The sequence below is a fragment of the Anabrus simplex genome, chromosome 2, assembly GCF_040414725.1.
Source record: "Anabrus simplex isolate iqAnaSimp1 chromosome 2, ASM4041472v1, whole genome shotgun sequence".
In the NCBI taxonomy this organism is placed as follows: Eukaryota; Metazoa; Arthropoda; class Insecta; order Orthoptera; family Tettigoniidae; genus Anabrus; species Anabrus simplex.
The window spans coordinates 317,372,637-317,396,336 of NC_090266.1; the positions used below are offsets into that span (position 1 = coordinate 317,372,637).

Consider the following 23,700-nt stretch of genomic DNA (forward strand, 5'->3'; position numbering starts at 1 on the left):
AGGTGAACCTTTTCAGCTGATTCATCCAGTTAATTAGGCTACTTTGAAGATGGCTGTGCATCAGTGTATATAATTATTCATGGTAAGGATATGCCAGGACCCGAGCTTTGGATCCTACATCATATGATTTTTATGTAGTTTACTTAGGTAGAATGACGTCCAGCTCATTGTGTGAATGGTCAGAGGGTCCTGGTTTCAATCCCCGGCCATGTTGGAGATTTTAGGTAAATTCCTCTGGGTGCTTGTGTTTGGCTCAGTACACATACCACCCCACACTACCAACCACCATAAAAATGTTTGCCCCCCACCCTGCTTCTAATTCCCAATTGCCACTACTGCATCCCTCCGAACATGGTTGGTCCCAGGAGGGGCATTTGACCCTATAATTATAATTTCGTGTGGCTATTTCTAGCCGAGTGCAGCCCTTGTAAGGCAGACCCTCCGATGAGGGTGGGCGGCATCTGCATTGTGTAGGTAACTGCATGTTATTGTGGTGGAGGATAGTGTTATGTGTGGTGTGTGAGTTGCAGGAATGTTTGGGACAGCACAAACACCCAGCCCCTGGGCCATTGGAATTAACCAATGAAGGTTAAAATCCCCGACCCGGCCAGGAATCGAACCCGGGACCCTCTGAACCGAAGGCCAGTATGCTGACCATTCAGCCAACGAGTCGGACATTTGACCCTAAAAGAGGCACATTCGTGATCTCACCAGGTCCGGGAGAAGTGGAATATCTTTTTTTTTTTTTTTTTTTTTTTTTTTTAGAATAAGGTTTATTTGCATGAATTGATTTACAAATAACAATTTTTTTCTTATGAGTTTATTCAAAGTAACACAGAATAAATTTTATTGTCACAATTATTGTCTTGATAATTTCAATATTGACTGACATATTTCATATGTACTTTTCTATTAAACAACAGCTGTAGTATGGAAGTATTGTCCTATACTCTTGATCAGGGTATTTAAGGAATGGGTAATTTTAATTTTAATAAGTTAGATGGAAATTATAATCAGGATAATATTTGTGTGTTCCGGGACTTAAGGCTCTCCAATCGAATTTAGTTCTATACCAATCATTGGTAATATAACTTTCTGGCAACATATTGGCAGTTCAGGGCTAACTGGCTCAGGGTTCCCATCTAACGTAACATGAATAACAACAGTCAAAACTGTGTTTAAATCTGTTATATTATTCCAATCGGAATGATATTCGAAATTACTTGCATGGGATTCATGAACAATCTGTTGTCATACATATCACCCAACAAGTGACTGTAAGCTAGGAAGGGCAATTCTTTTAAATAAACAGGTCTTATGTGATAAGCGGAAAGACCGTCAGTCAGCTGACGAATTAGCGGAGACTGATGGCTAGATTTGTCTCCGTTCGACTTATTGACATACCGAAAACTTTCAGAATAGGGTGAAGGTGATCGTAAATGACTTTGGCCCCGATATCGTGTTCTCTCTCTCTCACTCAATTCGTCTGCTTTCGCCTGCTTCTTCCTCTGCCTCCTGATTGCTTCCTTTAGAGTGTTGAAGCTGTTCTTTAGGGCTGGAATCTTCTTTATTGATATGCTGCCATCCGCTAGCCTGTACACCTCGGCTTTATTCCTGTTCGCATGAGCTACAATTTCATCGTATCCTAAATCTAAGTGATCCATGTGAGGGTCTGAATCTGTACTTTTTCCTTCGGAACCATACGAAATATTATCCTGAGCAACGGAATGGACAACTGTACCATAGATGTGATGATTAGGTTTTACATAGCTCCACAGCTCTCTTGAATTGCTGTCGACACCGATATTTCTTGGTTGATATCGAGTAGAAATTTTGCTGTATGCAAAAGGATCTCGGTATGTAGGAATTTCATTGGTTAATTCTGTAGCTTGGGACTTGCGAACTGAAAATCTCCATAGAGCGCGTAGTTCGTCACATGTGGGCTCCCTGTCGAACTTCTTGCTCCAAATTATTCTCGCTAAGGTTGCTGAGGTAGTAGGCATAGCTCTTTTTCCAGGACTGTAGTTGACCCGCGGAAATGATGAACACATCTGGGACACCAGCAGGAAAGTTATAACTCTGTACACAAATCTGCCGCTCATGGCAATCTGAAACATAAACCAACCAGATTTGGTACTGATTTGGTAATAATTAACAATGATGCACAACATTCAGTTTTAGTTCAGAGAGTAAGATATATACAGAAATAACAATATTCATACGAATAGCCCTTGAACGTTTCTCAGAACGTTCAAGAATTTCAAAAATAATGGCTTCAAATTTATGCATGCTGGAAGTTAATACACAAAATATTAACATGTAATTATAGGAAGTTCCATAAATTCAGAATGTAGACTGGAACATTAACTGACTTTTACAAATTGCGCTTTCCCCAACATTTTTTACACCAGAAAATCACCAGACAGAAATTCTGAAGCTATTTTTTTACCGAACTCCAAACAGAATACAAAACAATGAAAATACATATATTTAAACGCTCATATTTTACACTGACTTCACTACAAGGATTTTCAGCTAGAACAGGTGTGAAGGTTATTAAATTGAACTACCACCAATGACAGAGCAAAATTATTATTGTTTTAAGGGTTCTAACATCTAGGTCATTGGCCCGACAGAGGGAGACTATGAGTTACGTGTTTAAAATTGTATTACCCAATATTCTTACTTAGGTGTGAAACTTACTATATAGCCATGATGCCACCAGTGACATTCGTTGGGATGCTTAACAACAGAAAAGTCAGGCGCAGCTGACTCACCTGGTATATCCATGTTATATTGACTACAGTTTGCCAGGATTTTCTATTGTAGTGCGCCATCCTTTCAGTGGTAGAACATATGTTTTTGGTGGGGCTAGTATAAAGAACTGGTGTCCTAAGTGGTAATGGTTCTATTTCTCTCGAGTCTCTGTATTATTTTATTCTTCCATTTGGGGTGTTTGGAGCTCAGGTCACCTGCCAACAAGATAGCACTTCACCCCTTAACTGAGTATTTATTTTCCACCTGTTGAGTAATTTAATTTGGTAATTTTCCCCTCTCAAGTATGAATATTTGTTCACTACGGCAAAATTAAGTTAAACTGAAAAATTTAACAAATGTCTAAAACCACACCACACACTCTCTCCCCCTCTCCCATGCTATTAATTCTGATAGTTCATCAGAAAAGAAATGTTCAAAAAGTCCTTTTTTCATTCTTCATTCTGTTTTGGCCTTTGTGTAGGGCTACATACAGATGCTCAGCAGGATAGTACTAAATAGGCTGTATATAGTCTCACTGTTACTTTCCGTAGATGAAGTACATTATGTGCGAGCATAATCAGCTCAGGGTCTCTTTGAGGTTGGAGATACGCTGATATTATTATCGTAACCTTGGAGTTGAGGTGGATGTGTGGATGTAGCTTCAGTGTTTTCCTTCGCTAAAAAAGTGCGAACCTCACACTGAAGAGATAGTGTGCTTATTCTTGTCAAGGGACCAAATTTTAATCCTGGACTGAGGGATGAGACCAACTGAGGAACTGTCTGATATGAGAGGTTGTGACCCTGTCATGAAGGCCAAACAATGCACCTCAGTATGTCGTCCATGTGGAGGCCATCTGACTTGCCAGGCCAAGATCCTTAATGGGCTGTATAAAGTATCTTTGTTACACTCAGTAGAAAAAGTTGACTATATCTGAGTCTGTCTACTGTTCTGTATTCCCTGTCTGTCCAGTATTTTGTGTAGTTTGGGATAAGGTTTAACTGTCATCTTATGAAGGGGTATCAGATCGACGCCATTGTCCTTGAGGTAGGAAGGGGAAACATAGAGTAGAGGGTAAGAAGAGGGAGGTGGAACAGGGTTGTAAGAGGGAAGGAAGAGAGGTGGAAGTAGGTTCTGCACACGTTAGGGAAGTTAAGGAAGACCAGGAGAGGATATGATCTTTTTCTTATTTTGCTAGTGGTTTAACGCGCACGAATAAATCAAATATTTTGGTGAAGCAGGGATGAGAAATGGCTAGGATTGGGAAGGTAGTGGCCATGGATTTAATTAAGGTACAGCCGCAACATTTTCCTGGTGTGAAAATGGGAAATGATGAAAAGAAGGGGGATTTAATGAGGTGGGTGGAGTTGACTCAATTGTTAAGCATGAGGGGAAAGTGTGTGGAGGAAAGGGAACCAGGGTAGAGTGTTACCAGGAATTACGTTAAGGCAAATATTGAAGAAAATAGAAGGGAGGAGTGTAAGGAGAAGGTAATTTTCCATGTTGTTACCAACAAAGTAAGGCAAGCAGGAATAGGTACGAACATAGTTGGGGATGTGTGGGATCTGGTTATGGCAGCAAGGGAGAATTTTAGGGAAACAGAGATTGTTATCAGTGGGATACTGTGTAGGAGGGATACTGGAAGGAGGATGTTCTGGGATTTAAATGAGACTATGGTCTGCCTGCTGTCATTTCTTGAGGGATACAGTACTTTTGCATCCATCTCTTGGCACAGACCAGAGCAAAGTGTAGCTTCCACAGAAGTCCCAGGCTAGTCCAGGAGGTAAGTCACACAAGATTTACTTCAGGGCTATGGTAATTCAATTCGGTTGTGGACATGCCTCCTAACTGCGAACGGGTTTATAATTATTTAAATTTGGAACTAATTAACTTCAGACATTACGGTTAACTATATATAAAATAATGCACTTGGATAAACGTTAATTTAATGATCATGCACATATTCCTTAAATCACAAATCTAAAAACAAATTAAAATTCAATCTCAATCATAAATCTGCAAGAATAGCTGTCATTGAACTATTTCCAAATTCAGTCATTATTATAATGTTAAAAGTCTCTTTATTTGATGTCATGAAAGTCACATGTCAATCATAAATAATATTGGTCGAAAATAAACAATCCGTGATCACTAAGCATAAATATATTAATTCAATCAGCCTATAGGCCTATATACTGTATAATCAATTCCACAATAACAATTTAGTTCTCTATCATTGATTTATTTCAGATGACTGGAATTCCTCGCTTGTATTTGAAATAATATATTTACACATATGAAAGAAAGAAAGAAAGAAAGAAAGAAAGAAAGAAAGAAAGAAATCAGCAAGTATAATAATTCCATTGACTTAAATGATTACATTGTTCTATCACTTGGGGAAAGAAATTACGAATATTTACATCTAATTTTTAATTTCGTGTGGCTATTTGTAGCTGAGTGCAGCCCTTGTAAGGCAGACCCTCTAATGAGGGTGGGCGGCATCCACCATGTGTAGGTAACTGCGTGTTGTTGTGGTGGAGGATAGTGTTATGTGTGGTGTGTGAGTTGCAGGGATGTTGGGGACAGCACAAACACCCAGCCCCCAGGCCATTGGAATTAACCAATGAAGGTTAAAATCCCCGACCATTCCGGGAATCGAACCCAGGACCCTCTGAACCGAAGGCCAGTACGCTGACCATTCAGTCAACGAGTACATTTACGTCTGATCCTGATACTGATAACGACTATGTGAGAAAGCAACGACAGTAATAATAAGTTTTGCTTTTGCAACAAATTCAATATTAAATCAACAACAACAACTTGTAAATACATCTACTCCAACATCTACATATCATGAAACATGAAACTTTTAAAGACTTTCACACATTCAGAGTGTTAAAAAAAAAAAATAAAAAAAAAATAAATCAGATTAGGAAAGGTTGATGGTACAGCTAAAGCTTGTTAAAAATTTTAATTAATGTATTTATTTGGTGAACAAATAGTGTATTATGTTGTGTATCCCTACATGTCACCAAGGCAATTTTAATTAATATGTACTTGCTCAATTTGTGTGATTTGTGTGATTTAGGCTGATGATGACATTTGTATATGTCGAAACTGGTACCACTATTGAATAAATGTTGTAGATAACATCTTATACAACTTGTAATTTGTATTGAAAAGGCTGAATCTTACTAAAACTTATTTCTGTATAATGCATTATGACGTTGTTTAAATCTCTCTGCATAAATATCATATCAGGACCATATTTCCATATATTTGTCCCGAAGACATTTGTATAACATTTAATAATATTCATATCTTTATCATAACCCTCAAACATACATATAAAACAATCTTACTGCAACCATGTCGCATTCTGAACCAAGGGTGGCCATGCCTAGGAGCAAGGGGTGACGCAGCCCCCACCTAGCTCTAAGGGTAAGGAAAAAATCTACTATACTCAGGTGTTTTTCATTCAAGAAAACGATTTCAAAGTCGGTATTACGTAGAAGTGGTAGGGGGTACTGTGGGTGGTATTCTACTGTGGAACACAAGTCGCCATTCATCTTCCAAAATATTAAAAATACTACATACCCCCAGGTCTAGCCCTCCCCCCCCCCCCTACAAACTATCCTATAGGCGCCATTGTTCTGAACGTAGATTATTTCATGTTCATTCCAAATGAAAGTATAGAAGCGCAATCAATCAATCAATCAATCAATCAATCAATCAATCATTCAATCAATCAATCAATCAATCAATCAATCAATCAATCAATCAATCAATCAATCAATCAATCAATCAATTTCTTGAATGATAAAAAATGGGAAATTTATTGAACATTTCCCTTGGTAAGTTATTCCAATCCCTAACTCCCCTTCCTATAAACGAATATTTGCCACAATTTGACCTCTTGAATTCCAAATTGATCTTCATATTGTGATCTTCCTACTTTTAAAGACACCACTGAAACTTATTCGTCCACTAATGTCATTCCACACCATCTCTCCACTGACAGCTCAGAACCTACCATTTACATGTTATGAGTCTCATTATGATAGCCGTATTGGAGTACAGAATGTAAAAGTTTCAAACAAATTTATAAAAAAACCACCATTCCAATACTTTACAATCTTTAAGTTTAAGATATAAGTATTACGTATGTGTTAAAATGGGACATGTTTCGCTTAAGCTTTGTAAGCATCTTCAGCCATAATTAATCTAAAGCTAAGTCAGGGCCCTGAACTGAGCTCCTCATTAAAGTATAATACATGCTTTAATACAAGATAAAACAGTCATAAAAATCTAGTCTATGGAGAAAGCAATGCTTAAATGCAACTAAAATTCAATGATGAACTTGTCATCTATATATATATAAAGTAACTTGTCCTGACTGACTGACTGATTCATCATCGCCGAGCCAAAACTACTTGACATAAAGAAATGAAATTTTGAGGATACATTCATAATAAGATGTAGGTGCTCGCTAAGAGAGGATTTTTGGATATTCCGTCTCTAAGGGGGTGAAAAAGGGGGTGAAATTTTAAAATGAATGTATCTATATCTCAACACTTTAAAGGTTTACAGATGTAAAAATTGGTATTTAGAATCTCCTTTAAAAATAAGGAACCACGTATTTTTTTGTTTTCGGAAAATTCCAATGGGAGGGGTGAAAAAGGGTGAAATAGTGGTTGAATGCCTTTAATGAGGATACCGGTACGTATATCTCAGAAACTGAACATATTACAGACCTGAAAATTGGTACTTTTGATCTCTTTTAAAAATAAAGAAACACGTATTTTTTTGTTTTTGGAAAATCCAATTAATGGGAGGGTAAAAAGGGGGTGAATTTTTAAAATGAGTGAATCTATATCTCCAAACTTTTAAAGTTTGCAGATGTAAAAATTGGTATTTAGAATCTTCATTAAAAATAAAGAAACACGTATTTTTTGTTTTCGGAAAATCGCAATAGGAATCGTGAACAGGGGTGAAAAAGGGGTTGAATGCCTTTAATGAGGCTACTTATATCTCAGAACCTGAAGATATTACAGACCTGAAAATTGGTGTTTGGAATCTCTTTTAAAAATAAAGAAACACGTGTTTTTTTGTTTTTGGAAAATCCAATTAATGGGGGGTGAAAAGGGGGTGATTTTTTTAAAATGAGTGTATCTATATCTCAAAACTTTTAAAGTGTATGGATGTAAAAATTGGTATTTAGAATCTCCTTTAAAAATAAAGAAACACGTATTCTTTTGTTTTCGGAAAATCCCAATAGGAAGGGTGTAAAAAGGTGAATAATGGGTTGAATGGCTTTAATGAGGCTACTTATATTTCAGAACCTGAAGATATTACAGACCTGAAAATTGGTATTTTGTAACTACTTTAAAAGTAAAGAAACGCGTATTTTTTTCGTTTTTGTAAAATCCAAATATTGGGGGGTGAAAAGGGGGGTGAATTTTTTAAAATGAGTGTGTCTACATCTTAAAACTTTAAAATTTACAGATGTAAAAATTGGTAGTTAGAATCTCCTCTAAAAATAAAGGAACACGTATTTTTTTGTTTCCTGTAAATGAAAAATGGGTTGAATGTCTTTAATGAGGATACTTATATTTCAGAACCTGAAGATATTACAGAACTGAAAATTTGTATATGGGACCTCCTTTAAAAATGAAGAAACACGTATTTTTTAATTTTTGGAAAATCCAATTAATGGCTGTTAAACAGGAGTGACAAATTGGGGTGAATTTTTTGAAAGACTATATCTACAGAATATCCTGGAAACGTAAAATGTTACAGACGTAAAGAGTGGGTGTAAATATCCTGTAAATGTAAAAAAATATAGGTGATTTGTTTTTGGAAACTCCACTTAAAGGGAACTCAAAAGGGGTGAAATTTTAAAATGAGAATTTTGACAGTATATCTAAAAAAACTTAGCATGTTACAGAAGAGAAAAATGGTATTTTTTTTATCTCTATTAAACATAAAGAAACGTGTACTTTTAGTTTTCGGAAATTCCACTTGGTTGGAGGGAGGGGGGAGGGTAAAAGTGACTGAAAATTGTGATGAATTCTTTTAATTAGGCTACTAATATCTCAAAAATGAAGATGTTACAGACGTGAAATTTGATATTTGCAATCTGCTTTAAAAGTAAAGAAACACGTATTCTCGGAAAATCCAAAGAAGGGCGGGGGGGTGAAAGAATTGAAAAATTAATTGACTTAATTGTATGAGAATACATACATCTAATAAAAACTTAAGTTGTTACAGACGTGAAAATTCGTATTTGGACCTCCTTTAAAAACAAAGAAGAACGCGTTTTGGTGGGGAAACCATCTTGGAGGGCGGGAGTGTAAAGGAGTTGAATTCCTTTCATGAGGACACATAAATCAAAAACTGAAGAAGTCAGAGTCGTGATAATTGGTATTTAGAAGATCCTTTACTATTAAAGAAACAAGTACTTTTTGCGGGAAAATTCACTTGGGGGGGGGGGAAGGAGTGTGAAAGGAAGTGAAAGAAATTGAATTATTTTTATGGGGATATTTACATCTCAAAACCGAAGGTAATAGACGTGAACATTGGTGTCTGGAATCTCCCTTAAACATAAAGAAACAAGCATTCTTTTAAATTTGTTGGTGGGGGGTGGGGTGTAGAAGGAGGTGAGACCAATTGATTTTACTGTTATTAATGTACTTATCAGGATCCTCCGTTTCTCAGGCGGCAGCGCGCCGGCCTCTCACAGCTGGGTTCCGTGGTTCAAATCCCGGTCACTCCATGTGGCATTCGTGCTGGACAACACGGAGGCGGGACAGGTTTTTCTCCGGATACTCCGGTTTTCCCTGTCATCAGCCATTCCAGCAACACATAATAATAATAATAATAATAATAATAATAATAATAATAATAATAATAATAATAATAATAATAATAATAATAATAATAATATTCCGGACCGTCGTCAAATGCGCGGACCGCGCTGGAAACGGCTCCTGGACGGGTAATGACTAAGAATGCAGTCCGGCCGCGGGTTCAGTGCCACCAAGGCACCCAATATGACACCACGCCGGATCTCCTGAAGGATTTTATCCATATTAAAAATATTATAGGGAAAGATGGCAAAGATTTACGAACCCAACTGACCAGGAGGAATACCTGAGCCTAGCCCGGGAAGTACGAAATCGATTGCTGGAAAGGAAGATTTAAAAATGGGAGGAAACGTGCCGTAAAATCATAGAAAACCAGTCAGATCGGGAATTTTGGTGGATTCTCGCAGAAAACGAGTCAGTTCGCGAATTTCGGCGGATTATATATCTAAAACAATAAGCATTCAATTATAAATTTCAGTATAATACCGTAGCGAAGCACGGGTATCTTGCTAGTAGTATTATATGTACATGGAATTAATACTAGTGTTTGTCTAAAAAAGTACAAGTTGGTTGTTTGTAGAATGAGACATAGTCATAATGATCTGTCATACATTTGGAGTGTATAAATTATTTGATATTAATGAGTGGATTAATTAAAATATCAAAAAATAAATCTTCGAACATTGTTGATTGAGGATCACGTACGTAGAATTACAGTAGAGTTGTTAACTCCAAGTGGTTGCGTGATAAGGTCAAAAGGCACTTGAAGCATCAATATAGAAGTGTTGTGTCTCCTTCTAGAATAATCTTTGTAATAGATTGTAGTCGTGAGCTGTCTAGCGTAGATTCAACAAATAGGATGTTCAATAAAACATTAGATGTGGGAGAATTCGCAATGTGGCGTGAACTGCCAAACAACCAACAAGGCTAGTCACCTCTCGGTCAACACTAGGGTTTTCAACACGTGCCACATTGCGAATTCTGCCACATCTAAGGCTTTATTGAACACCCTATTTGTTGAATCTACGCTAGACAGCTCACGATTACAATCTATTACAAAGATTATTCTAGAAGGAGACACAACACCTCTATACTGATGCTTCAAGCGCCTTTTGACCTTATCATGCAACCACTTAGAGTTAACAACTCTACTGTAATTCTACGTACCTGATTCTCAATCAACAACGTTCGAAGATTTATTTTTCAATATTTTAATTAATCCATGCTTCATTAATATCAAATAAATTTATACAATCCAAATGTGTGTCAGATCATTATGATTATGTCTCGTTCTACAAATAACCAACTTGTCCTTTTTTAGATAAACACTAGTATTCATTCCATGTACATATAATACTCTGTCAAGTTCATCATTGACTTTTAGTTGCATTTAAGCACACAGTGTACTGAAAACTAAGGTGAACTGCTTGCTACACAGACAGCTGAAGGAATGAGGCTTATTCGAGTGGACACGTCTTAGGTAAAGACACGTCAGTGTTGTTGTTGTGATTACACATCAGCAGCCCTCCATGTGGAGAACCGGTCAAATACACAACAGAGTCGTTCCGTCTTTACATGTTTATGCTTGTTTTATTATCAGAACAGGGCTATGATAGATTATCTAAAACTACATCTCTGTTTTAACCACAAATCCATAGTTGTGATAGGTGATCGAAAACTTTCGACCGGTAGTGTATGTCATATTTGTATCTTAAACTTAAAGATTGTCAAGTATTAGAATGGTGGTTTTTTAATGAATTTGTTTGAAACTTTTACATACCATTTAGTCGAGCAGCTCGTCTTCTTTCTCCCAAGTCTTCCCAGCCCAAACTTTGCAACATTTTTGTAACACTACTTTTTTTTTTCTTCGGAAATCACCCAGAACAAATCGAGCTGCTTTTCTTTGGATTTTTTCCAGTTCTTGAATCAAGTAATCCTGGTGAGGGTCCCATACACTGAAACCATACTCTATTTGTGGTCTTACCACAGACTCCTTTACATCCTTACTACAACCCCTAAACACCCTCATAACCATGTGCAGAAGTCTGTACCCTTTACTTACAATCCCATTTATGTGATTACCCCAATGAAGATCTTTCCTTATATTAACACCTAGGTGATCTTCATAAGGAACTTTCATCCCTTCAACGCAGTAATTAAAACTGAAAGGAATTTTCTTATTTGTGAAACTCACAACCTGACTTTTGATCCCATTTATCATCATACCATTGCCTGCTATCCATCTCACAATATTATCGAGGTCATTTTGCAGTTGCTCACAATCATACATACATACATACATACATACATACATAATCATTATAAACTGTTATGCCTTTCAGCGTTCAGTCTGCAAGCCTCTGTGAATGTACTATACGTCGCCACAATCCTCTATTTGCAACTAGTGCTGTGGCCTTATTTAGTTCTATACAGTACCTTTTATCTTTAAATCATAAGAAACTGAGTCTAACCATCATCGTCTTGGTCTACCTCTACTTCTCTTACCCTCCATAACAGAGTCCATTATTCTCCTAGGTAACCTATCCTCCTCCATTCGCCGCACATGACCCCACCACTGAAGCCGGTTTATGCGTACAGCTTCATCCATCGAGATCATTCCTAAATTAGCCTTTATATCCTCATTCTGAGCACCCTCCTGCCATTGTTCCCAACGGTTTGTACCTCCAATCATTCTCGCTACTTTCATGTCTGTTACTTCTAAGTTGTAAGATATCCTGAGTCCACCCAGCTTTCGCTCCCATAAACCAAAGTTGGTCTGAAAACAGACCGATGTAATGATAGTTTCGTCTGGGAGCTGACTTCCTTCTTACAGAATACTGTTGATCACAACTGTGAGCTCACTGCATTAGCTTTATGACACCTTGATTCAATCTCACTTACTAAATTACCATCCTGGGAGAACACACAACCTAAATACTTGAAATTCCCGACCTGTTCTAGTTTTGTATCACCAATCTGACATTCAATTCTGTTGAATTTCTTACCCACTGACATCAGTTTAGTCTTCAAAAGGCTAATTTTCATACCATACTCATTGCACCTATTTTCAAGTTCCAAGATATTAGACTGTAGGCTTTCGGCACAATCTGCCATTAAAACCAAGTTACCAGCATAGGCCAGACTGCTTACTACATTTCCACCTAACTGAATCCCTCTCTGCCATTTTATACCCTACAACCTTAAGTTACAAGATTTATTACTCTATACAGAATAGTATCATCTGAAAAAAGCCTTATCTCTGATTCCACTTCTTTATTCATATCGTTTATATATATATATATATATATAAGAAAACACAAAGGTCCAATAATATTGGCTTGACAAACTCCCCTCTTAAATTATCACAGGGTCAGATAAAGCTTCGCCTACTCTAGTTCTCTAAGATTTATTTTCTAGGAATATAGCAGCCCATTCAGTCACTCTTTTGTTTAGTCATATTGCACTCATTTTTGCCAGTAGTCTCCCATGATCCACCCTATCAAATGCCTTAGACAGGTCAATCGCGATACAGTCCATTTGACCTCCTGAATTCAAGATGTCTGCTATATCTTGCTGAAATTCTATAATTTGAGCTTCAGTGGAATAACCTTCCCTAAACCTGAACTGACTTCTATTCAACCAGTTATTAATTTTGCAAACATGCCTAATATAATCAGAAAGAATGCTTTCCCAAAGCTTACATGCAATGCATGTCAAACTGACTGGCCTGTAATTTTTAGCTTTAAGCCTATCACCCTTTCCTTTGTACACAGGGGCTACTATAGCAACTCTCCATTCATTTGGTATAGCTGCTTCATGCAAACAATAATCAGATAAGTACCTCAGATATGTCACTATATCCCAACCCACTGTCTTTAGTATATTCCCAGAAATCTTATCAATTCCAGCCACTTTTCTAGTTTTCAACTTTTGTATCTTATTGTAAATATCATTGTTATCATAGATAAATTTTAATACTTCTTTAGCATTAGTCACCTCGTCTGTCTGGACATTATACTTGTAATACCAATATAATGGTCCGTTATTGGACATTATAAATTTTCCAGCTAACTCATTCTTGGTTGCCTGCATTTCGCCCTCGTGTGCTAAGTTAGGCTCGTCAGTTGGGACTTAGCACACCACCCAAGACACAAGGCTAGTGCATACCATGGAGGCCACTGCATAGGCTACTTGAAGCCACCAGCAGTGGAATCAACATCTACATCATTTGATCATTAGTATTCCCTATGGGAATCAACATCTACATCATTTGATGGCCAGGCAGGCATCTATTTTTGGAAATGAGACATAGCTCTCATAGTGCATTGGCACTGCTGGTGGCTTCAAGTAGCCTATGCAGTGGCCTCCACAGTATGCACTAGCCTTGCGTCTTGGGTGGTGTGCTAAGTCCCAACTGACGAGCCTAACTTAGCACACGAGGGCGAAACGCAGGCAACCAAGAATGAGTTAGCTGGAAAATTTATAATGTCCAATAACGGACCATTATATTGGTATTATAAATTTACTCATTCGGGAAAAATATTCTAGATTCCCTATGGGAATCAACATCTACATCATTATCCTTGTAACCAACACTCTTTACATACTGCTGACTAAATACTTCTGCCTTTTGAAGATCCTCACATATACACTCCCCTTGTTCATTAATAATTCCTGAAAAGTCCTTCTTTGAATCTGTTTCTGCCATAAAGTACCTATATGTACCCTTCCATTTTTCACTAATATTTGTATAACTGCAAATTATGCTTGCCATCATGTTATCTTGAGCTGACTTCTTTGCTAGATTCAATTTCCTAGTAAGTTCCTTCAATTTCTCCGTACTTCCATAGCCATTTCTAACTCTATTTCTTTCCAATCTGGACCTCCTTCTTAGTCTCTTTATTTTCCTGTTATAATAACGTGGGTCTTTACCATTCCTTACCACCTGTTTTCACATTACTCAACAATTGCTTTAAACCCATCCCAGAGTTTTTTCAAATTTTTGAATTTGCTTTATGTTGCACCGACAGAGATAGGTCTTATGGCGACTATGGGATAGGAAAGACCTAGGAGTGGGAAGGAATCTGCTGTGGCCTTAATTAAGGTACAGCCCCAGCATTTGCCTGGTGTGATAATGGGAAACCATGGAAAACCGTCTTCAGGGCTACCGACAGTGGGATTTGAACCCACTATCTCCCGGATGCAAGCTCACAGCTGTGTGCCCCTAACCGCATGGCCACCTCGCCGGGTCCATCCCAGAGTCTGTTTACATTTTTATTTATTGTTTTCAACGAATCAAAGTTACTTTTTTAATACTCCCTGATGCCTGTTTTATCAGCCATATGGTACTGCCCAATAGTCCTACTTTTAAGACCTTCTTTTCTATCACATTTATTTTTAACTACGACAAAAACAGCTTCGTGATCACTTAATACCATCCATCACTTCGGTTTTTCTATAGAGCTCATCTGGTTTTACCAGCACCACGTCCAGTATACTCTTCCCTCTAGTTGGTTCCATCACTTTTTGAATCAGCTGTCCTTCCCATATTAATTAATTGCCATTTGTTGGTCATGCTTCCTGTCATTTGCATTACCTTTATTCTTTTCAGGACAGATTAACGACATAAACATTCATCATATATCAGTCTCTGAGCTTGCTTCAAGTAATATTGACACCGATATTCCCGAAATAAAAGTAATATAAAGCATCTATGGCAAGAAAAATTTCCTAATGACTACAGAAATAACAATAACTGACCTGGTTCTGTTAAAAACCATCATCAAACCAATGTAGTAATAATTCTTAAGAAAGGGTGGCTTATATCAACCTAAGCACTTGTAAACATCCTTGTCATGTTCTACATTATCTCATACCATTTAAAGTGACAAGGAATGTACATTCTATTAAATACATTAACAAGCAAAGTAAAGATACGAAGATTCCACTTATATGACATAAGTCGAATTCCATTTCATGACATCAGATAGAGATTTATATTACTCTCGGCATCCTCGTACGCTTTCTATTTAATTAGTCATGATTTCCTCTATGTAATCTGGTTGAAATTTGACATCCATAACAGACATAATTGAGTCCTTTCCCTGAAACTTAGAACAGAACAATTAGCAATGTAGTCAGAGACTTACAGAAGGCAGAAGTATTCAGTCAGCTATAATAAAATGTAAGATTTCTCTGACCGTTTAAATTAAATCTCGTAGATTATATTCTGCTTCTATAATATGATTTACTTGTAAATCCTATTCTCTGGGTTAACTATCTTCAGATATGATCTCAATTTCTCTTAATATATTTTTCTGCAGTTCAATCTTTTCATGTACTATCTTCAATAATCTAATCGTTTTCTATAGAAAGAACAAACGACAAAATCTTACAGTAGTAACTCCATATTTTTACAGGTTAATGTTTCAATGGTTTTCTTGGATCACCTGTTCTCTGTCTTCTCAGAATATATAACTAATTTACATGTACGTTTTCTCTAAAATGGCAGCCATCTTGCCAGACCTGCTCATTATAACAAAATGAAAGGTTTCAACGTTAATCTGGGAAGGAGAGCTGAATCAGACTGTGACTGAACCAACTAGAGGGAAACTATTCTAGACTTGGTGGTGATAAAACCACATTATCTTTATAGAGAAACTGAAGTGATAGGTTGTATAAGTGATAATGAGGCTGTTTTTGTTATAGTTAAAAATAAATGTGATAGAAAGGAATGTCATATTGTTACTAGCACAAGTCAAGGCTTGGAAGTGGAGGCCTCGCCCACACATGCTAGAGAGGCATTCATGGTTCCTCCACATGGATGATACGGTGGTTCAGGTGAAGTGGGGCTGGTGATTGAGGTGAAGGCTCGCTGCAGGGTTCTGGAACCAACACATCACTTTACTCTACGTAGCCTGGACAAGCCGCAGGTTGGGAAAGGGGCAATCCCAACTTAAGGGGAAAGTCATGGCCGTGAACTCAGTCATGATAATGCCAAGCAAAGACCACGTGAGTAGGCCTACTGAAGGGGGCAACGAACCTGGCTAGTTTCGGGCCAGGGGCGGACTGCTGGATGGACGATTGAGGGACGTGGTCTCTGCTACGGAGAGCCTGAGTTGCGGGAGGACAATGGATGGTGAGAATGACACTTAGGACCCCAGAAGGGGTAAAAACCCTATGATTGATTGAAATATGGATGCTTATAAAGAACCAATTTCAAAACCTTCGACATCAAGGGAAGCCAAGGAAGCTCCAGTAGAGCAGATCCGGGAGCAGGCCCAAGATGAAAAAATGAGGACAGAAGTCCCAATTGGACAGGCTGTCGCTGACTCAAAACAAGAAATGGCAACAGAAGCTCCAGTAGAACAGACTGCAGTCAGAATCAATCAGCTTGATACCAAACTTCTAACACAAGAGTGGAGAGATCCGAATGCCACTTCAATCAACAAGACAGGAAGGACAGTTGTTTTAGCCCTTGGTGAAAGAGACTTTGAAGAGCTCAAAAAGAGAAGCCTTAAGGCTAAGCTCGGATTTGGGCAGATCAAGTTTCAAGTCATCAAGGGAAAAACAAAACCCAATGTTAATAAAGATGGAGCTGAAGGTCCTTCAGGCCAATCTTCAGCATGAAAAAAGCAGCTACAGCCAATTTGGCCAGGAAGGTCAAGTCCGAGGCTATTGACGTGGCCCTTATTCAAGAGCCATGGGTAGTCAAGGGCAGAGTAGCAGGACTGGTGGAATATGGAGGTAAGCTGATGTATGATACAACATCGGAAATACCCAGAACATGTCTTGTTGTGTACAAGAAATTAAAATGTCTTATGTTGCAGGAACACTGTTCATGGGACTTAACTGTGGCCAAGATTAAGCTTGGAAATTGGGAGGGACCCAGAGAAATAACCATAGACTCTGCATACCTCCCATATGATGCAACTAATCTGCCCCTATCAGAAGAATTTGACAACCTAATTTGCAACGCAAAGAGGAAAGGCAAACACCTAGTCCTTGGAGTAGATGCAAATTCACACCACACGGCATGGGGCAGCACAAATTGCAATGCAAGAGGTGAGTCTTTACTAGAGTTTATTATTGGAACTGAGTTGATGATACTAAACCTAGGAAACAAGCCTACATTTATAAATAAAAATCGTAGGGAGATAATAGATATTACACTAAGTACTATGCATATTGCAAACTTTATTAAAGACTGGAAGGTGCTGGAGGAACCATCATTGGCAGACCACCAGCACATCCAATTTGCAATAAATGTGAAACTATGTGGGATTGAGATGTACAGAGTCCCAAAAAGAACTAACTGGGACAGATAGAGAGAAGTTCTAGGGAAGGTTGTACAAAAAATTCCAACTAACGTCAGAGGACAGAAAGAATTGGGTGAGGCAGTGGAACTATTAGAAGATGCCATTATAGACTCATTCCATGAAAATTGTCCTCTCAAAGGAAAGAAAAACACCAAAAAAGTAAGGTGGTGGAACAACAAACTAACCAAAATGAAAAGAGAGGTTAGGATGTTGTACAGAATATCATCTAGAAATTGTATGTGGGATGTATATCATAGGAAACTCACTGAGTATAACCTAGAGATGCGGAAAGAAAAAACAAAATCATGGAGACTGTTCTGTGAGAAAGTGGAATCACACACTGAAACAGCAAGGCTCCAGAAGGTTCTGAAACAACCCATAAAAATCAAGTGGGGACACTGGAGAAACCAGATGGGTCATTTACTCAGGCGGGGAGGGACACGCTGGAGATACTAAGGAGATGACACAAGAAGAAACAGTTGGAACAGAGACCATAGCTCAAAGAGCAGACTGGAACTGTGCCAACAGACTAATAAAACATAACCATGTAAAATGGGCAATCGACACTTTTCATGCTATAAAGGCTCCAGGGCCAGATGAGATATTTCCGATACTCTTACTGGAAGGTTGGGAGATACTCGTCAATGCCCTGATGGACCTTTCCAGAGCTACTCTAGCTTTAGGGTACATGCTGAAATCATGGTCTGAAGCTAAAGCAGTATTCATACCTAAGCCTGGAAGGGCAAATTATGCCCAAGCCAAAACATTCAGACCATTATGTTTAACCTCCTTCATGCTGAAAGCAATGGAGAAAATTTTGGATAAATATATCAGAAGAACAGTGCAACTGAACTCAACGTTACATGAAAATCAGTTTGCATATAGACCTGGTAGATCCACTGAAGTAGCACTCAACCAGTTGGTTAATAAACTAGAGGAAAGCCTAGAATATAAAGAAATTGCACTGACGGCATTTCTAGATATAGAAGGAGCCTTCAGCAATACAACCTATGACTCTATGATCAAAGCACTGGAAAAGAGCAAGGTGAGTAAAACCTTCGTCAAATGGATTAAATCCATGTTAGACGGAAGGAAGATAAAAGCAACCCTGTTTGAAGAAACTCTGATGGTTAGGGCCACCCGAGACTGTGCTCATGGAGGAGTTCTTTCTCCTCTGCTGTGGAACCTCGTGGTGAACAAAATCATAGCTATGTTCAACGAACAAGGTTTTTATACACAAGGATACGCAGATGACCTAGTGATTGTGGTATGAGCTAAGGTGATGAGTGTTATCCAGGACCACATGCAAAGATCACTCAATCTTGTGGAGAACTGGTGTCGGGAAGAACAACTATCAGTCAACCCGAACAAGATACCTCTGGTCCCTTTTACAAGAAGGATAAAATTAGAGGGAAAGAGATCACTGAAGTTCTTTGGACAAGATATATATATGGAAGAACAGGCACTGCACCTAGGCGTAGTATTAGATAAAATCTAACCTGGAATCCACATATAGAAAGGAACATAACCCGAGCCAGGAACTTGCTGTGCCAGGCGAGTTAACCGTGCGGTTAGGGGCACGCAGCTATGAGCTCACATCCGGGAGATAGTGGGTTCGAACCCCACTGTCGGCAGCCCTGAAGATGGTTTTCCATGGTTTCCCATTTTCACACCAGGCAAATGATGGGGCTGTACCTTAATTAAGGCCACGGATGCTTCCTTCCCACTCCTAGGCCTTTCCTGTCCCATCATCACCATAAGACCTATCTGTGTCGGTGTGATGTAAAGCAAATAGAAAAAAAAAGAAAAAAGAAACAAAACTTGCTGTATGCATGTAAAAGAGCCGCTGGGAAGACATGGGGCCTAAGACCAACAATGGTAATGTGGATATATACAGTGATCATTAGACCGTTGATGGCCTATGCTGCAATCATCTGGTGGCAGAAAGTAAGCCAAGGAAAAGTCAGTAGTAGACTGGATAGCCATTGCATAGCCATAAATGGGGCTATGAGAACTACGCCGACAGAAGCTTTGAATACTTTACTAGGCCTCTCATCACTATGCAATTTCATAAAAGGACAGGCTAGAATGAGTTCATATAGATTGGAACAATCAGAGTGCTGGAATGCACAAAGACCCAATCTAGGACACTGTAAAACTAACAGAGTAATAACAGAGGGAGTTCTACACATGCATTCTGATCATATGATACCAAAGTACAACTTTGAAAAACCATTTGAGAACCAAATAATAAAAAAAAAGAAGACTGGGATATCAACAAATGGAATACTGAAAAAGAAGATATAGTGTGGTGGACTGATGGCTCAAAAGCTGGGGATGGCATAGGAGGAGGGATCAACGGCGGAAGACCTGAGAGATCAATTGAAATGAGCCTGGGCAAACACACTACAGTCTTTCAAGTGGAAGTGATAGCTATCACAACATGTCTTGAAGAAAATCTGAAAATGAACTATAGGAATAAGAACAGACTCTGGGATGGGTTTAAAGCAATTTTTGAGGAATGTGAAAAGAGGTTTGTACCTTTAAATGTGGTAAAGAATGGTAAAGACCCAGCTTATTATAATAGAGAAATAAAGAGACTAAGAAGGAAGTGCAGATTGGAACGCAATAGAGTTAGAAATGGCTGTGGAAGTAAGGAGAAATTGAAGGAACTTACTAAGGGAATTGAATCTAGCAAAGAAGGCAGCTAAGGATAACATGATGGCAAGCATAATTCACAGTCATAAAAATATTAGTGAAAAATGGAAGGGTACGTATAGGTATTTTAAGGCAGAAACAGGTTCCAAGAAGGACATTCCAGGAATAATTAATGAACAAGGGGAGTGTGTATGTGAGGATCTTCAAAAGGCAGAAGTATTCAGTGTGCAGTATGTAAAGATTGTTGGTTACAAGGATAATGTCCAGATAGAGGAGGAGACTAATGCTAAAGAAGTATTAAAATTTGCATATGATAAGAATGACATTTACTATAAGATACAAAAGTTGAAAACTCAAAAAGCGGCTGGAATTCATCAGATTTCTGGGGATATACTAAAGACAATGGGTTGGGATTAGTACCATATCTGAAGTACTTATTTGATTATTGTTTGGTTGAAGGAGCTATACCAAATGAATGGAGAGTTGCTATAGTAGCCCCTGTGTGTAAAGGAAAGGGTGATAGACATAAAGCCGAAAATTACAGGCCAGTGAGTTTGACATGCGTTGCATGTAAGCTTTGGGAAGGCATTCTTTCTGATTATATTAGACATGTTTGCAAAATAATTACTGGTTCAATAGAAGGCAGTTTGGTTTTAGGAAAGGTTATTCCACTGAAGCTCAACTTGTAGGATTCCAGAAAGATATAGCAGATATCTTGGATTCAGGAGATCAAATGAATGGATGAAAACCATAACGGTATAAGTGACATTAAAAAAAAAAAGAGTTAAGTGCAGGATGTAACTCTGGGAGGATGTATCTTTTCACCAGCAAAGAGATACAAGTGATAGCAGTAATATTCTGCGCTCTAGTGATGGGTCCATCATCTGAATTTAAGCCCCCTCCTCCCGCCGGGAGAAGGAGTTTGGTTAATTTTTGCTGGTACCGGTGCGAGTGAACGCTCCTCACCCAGCTATTTAGTGAAATATAGTATTAGGGAAATATATAATTGAGTGATTGTCTTAATGAGTATTTGATAGTTATTAGAGAAGAGTAATTTTTAGTGAGTGAATTTACGGTCATTGGTCACCCATCCACGGGGTGACCACACCCAATGTTGCTTAATTGTGGCTGAGTGAGTTTTCTACAAATGTAGAGTTTTAGTGGTAGTTGAAGTGGACACGTATGATTATTCACTTAGTGTATGGATGACGCAGTAATTAATGTTTCAGATACGCGGTCGTGTTGGATGGTCACCCATCCAGACATTAACCACACCCGGAATTTACCTTTGGTGAGGTAACGGGCATTTATCTGTTAACTGTGCAGTGACTACACATTCAGTAAACTGTTGCGTTATACATTTAATGTGAGGGTGCGGTGTTAATTTTGAAAAACAGCATTAGTAATTGCAGCATTTATCAGGGGTCCGGTTTCTGGTGTTTCTGGTGTTTCTGGTGTGAGAAGAGTGAGGTATATGGGCTAAGAAGGCATATTATTGGTCAAGGAAGTGAGCTTGAGTGTGAGACTTGGATTTGATGTGCTGGAAAAATTCTTGTTGGGGTAAAAGTGGTACTTGGTGTGCAGGGTCTCGGCTACTCGGTCCACCGAGGTGGCCCTGTACAGGGTGGAAGGTAGTTATTAGAGTTGCTTGAAGGGGAGGGTAGTGGGGTCGGGATGGGAGGGCATGATTGCCCGGAACGGGGGGGGGCACTGGTGACGTAGGTTGCACGCCTAGCCAGTAGATCACCCCACATCCGGGGAACCATGTAGTTCACGATGGTCGTGGAGGTATTTAGGTATTTAGTGATTTCGGATTATTAGTGAGGGTTCTCCATGGGAGTCGTGAGAGGAATAGAGGTCGCAGGTACGTGGGTGTTTCCCCTTGACCTCCAGGGAGGGAGGATCCACGTTCACGGGACAAACCACTAGGTGGGAACCTGGGAGGAAGTAGGGAATGGAGAGGTGCGTCTGAAACACCAGAAGGGGTCAAACGCACTTGGCGGACTGGCCTAAGTGGCAACATGTTGCCTGAGTCGTGACAGGGGTAGTTTTTTGAGTGGTTAACGCCACTGACAAGTCACGAACACAGGACACTGTGCCGCCCTGACAAATTGCTTTCCAGCACTGGGAGTGCTGGCACCTTGATGGATGTCTACCAGTTGAGATGTCATTAGGCTCAGATTTAGTTATTCCCATACTGCTATTTCTTGGCTTGGTGGGACGTGGTAGCAGTACAGAGCCTTGGTGTGAGCTTCTTGACTGGATTCTTGTTGCTGGTAGCTGGTAAATGTTGATTTGCCGTCTGGCCGGTGAGGTGAGCTCTGATTGGTTGACGTGATGTGCCGGAGCCGGCGTACTTGGCTGCTGGGCCGGTCGTGGTGGTCGCGGGAGCAGGCAGCTCCCACACTTCGCGGCCATCTTGTCTTGAGTCTTGGCGGGGGGGCTAGCTTACTTGGCTGCTAGCCCTGCTGGTATGGCCGCGAGGGCCCTGAGGCTCTAGGTGTCTGCTTCCTCTACATGCACCTCGTGTTGTTAACACCAAGAATGCTTGGCGTCAAGTGTGTTGTGTCCTCTAGCAATGGGTGGTATAACTACAAATAGTGTTAAGTGAGTGTTAAGATGTTTAAATGCCTTTTTCTCTAAATGACCAAAATGCTACTTATACCGTTATGGTTTTCATCCATTTAAATGGACTGTATTGCATTTGACCTGTCTAAAGCATTTGATAGGGTGGATCATAGGAGACTACTGACCAAAATGAGTGCAATTGGACTAGACAAAAGAGTGATTGAATGGGTTGCTATATTTGTAGAAAATAGATCTCAGAGAATTAGAGTAGGCAAAGCTTTATCTGACCCTGTAATAATAAAGAGGGGAATTCCTCAGGGCAGTATTAATGGACTTTTATGTTTTCTTATATATATATAAATGATATGAGTAAACAAGTGGAATCAGAGGTAAGGCTTTCTGCGGATGATGTTATTCTGTATAGAGTAATAAATAAGTTACAATATTGTGAGCAACTGCAATGTGACCTCGATTATGTTGTGAGATGGACAGCAGGCAATGGTATGTTGATAAACGGGGTTAAAAGTCAGGTTGT

The 23,700-nt window shown here is 39.0% G+C and overlaps 1 protein-coding gene across 1 annotated transcript in view; it reads right to left on the minus strand.

The window, feature by feature from the left end:
* Positions 1–986: 986 nt before the first annotated feature.
* The window catches only part of LOC136862800 (uncharacterized), a 339,557-nt gene continuing 316,843 nt past the window's right edge, over positions 987–23,700 (minus strand). Inside the window, exon 2 of the mRNA XM_067139057.2 lies at positions 987–2,108. Within this exon, the coding sequence (XP_066995158.2) occupies positions 1,188–2,102 (915 nt within the window). The 5' untranslated portion in view covers positions 2,103–2,108 and the 3' untranslated portion in view covers positions 987–1,187. The remainder of the gene's footprint in view (positions 2,109–23,700) is intronic.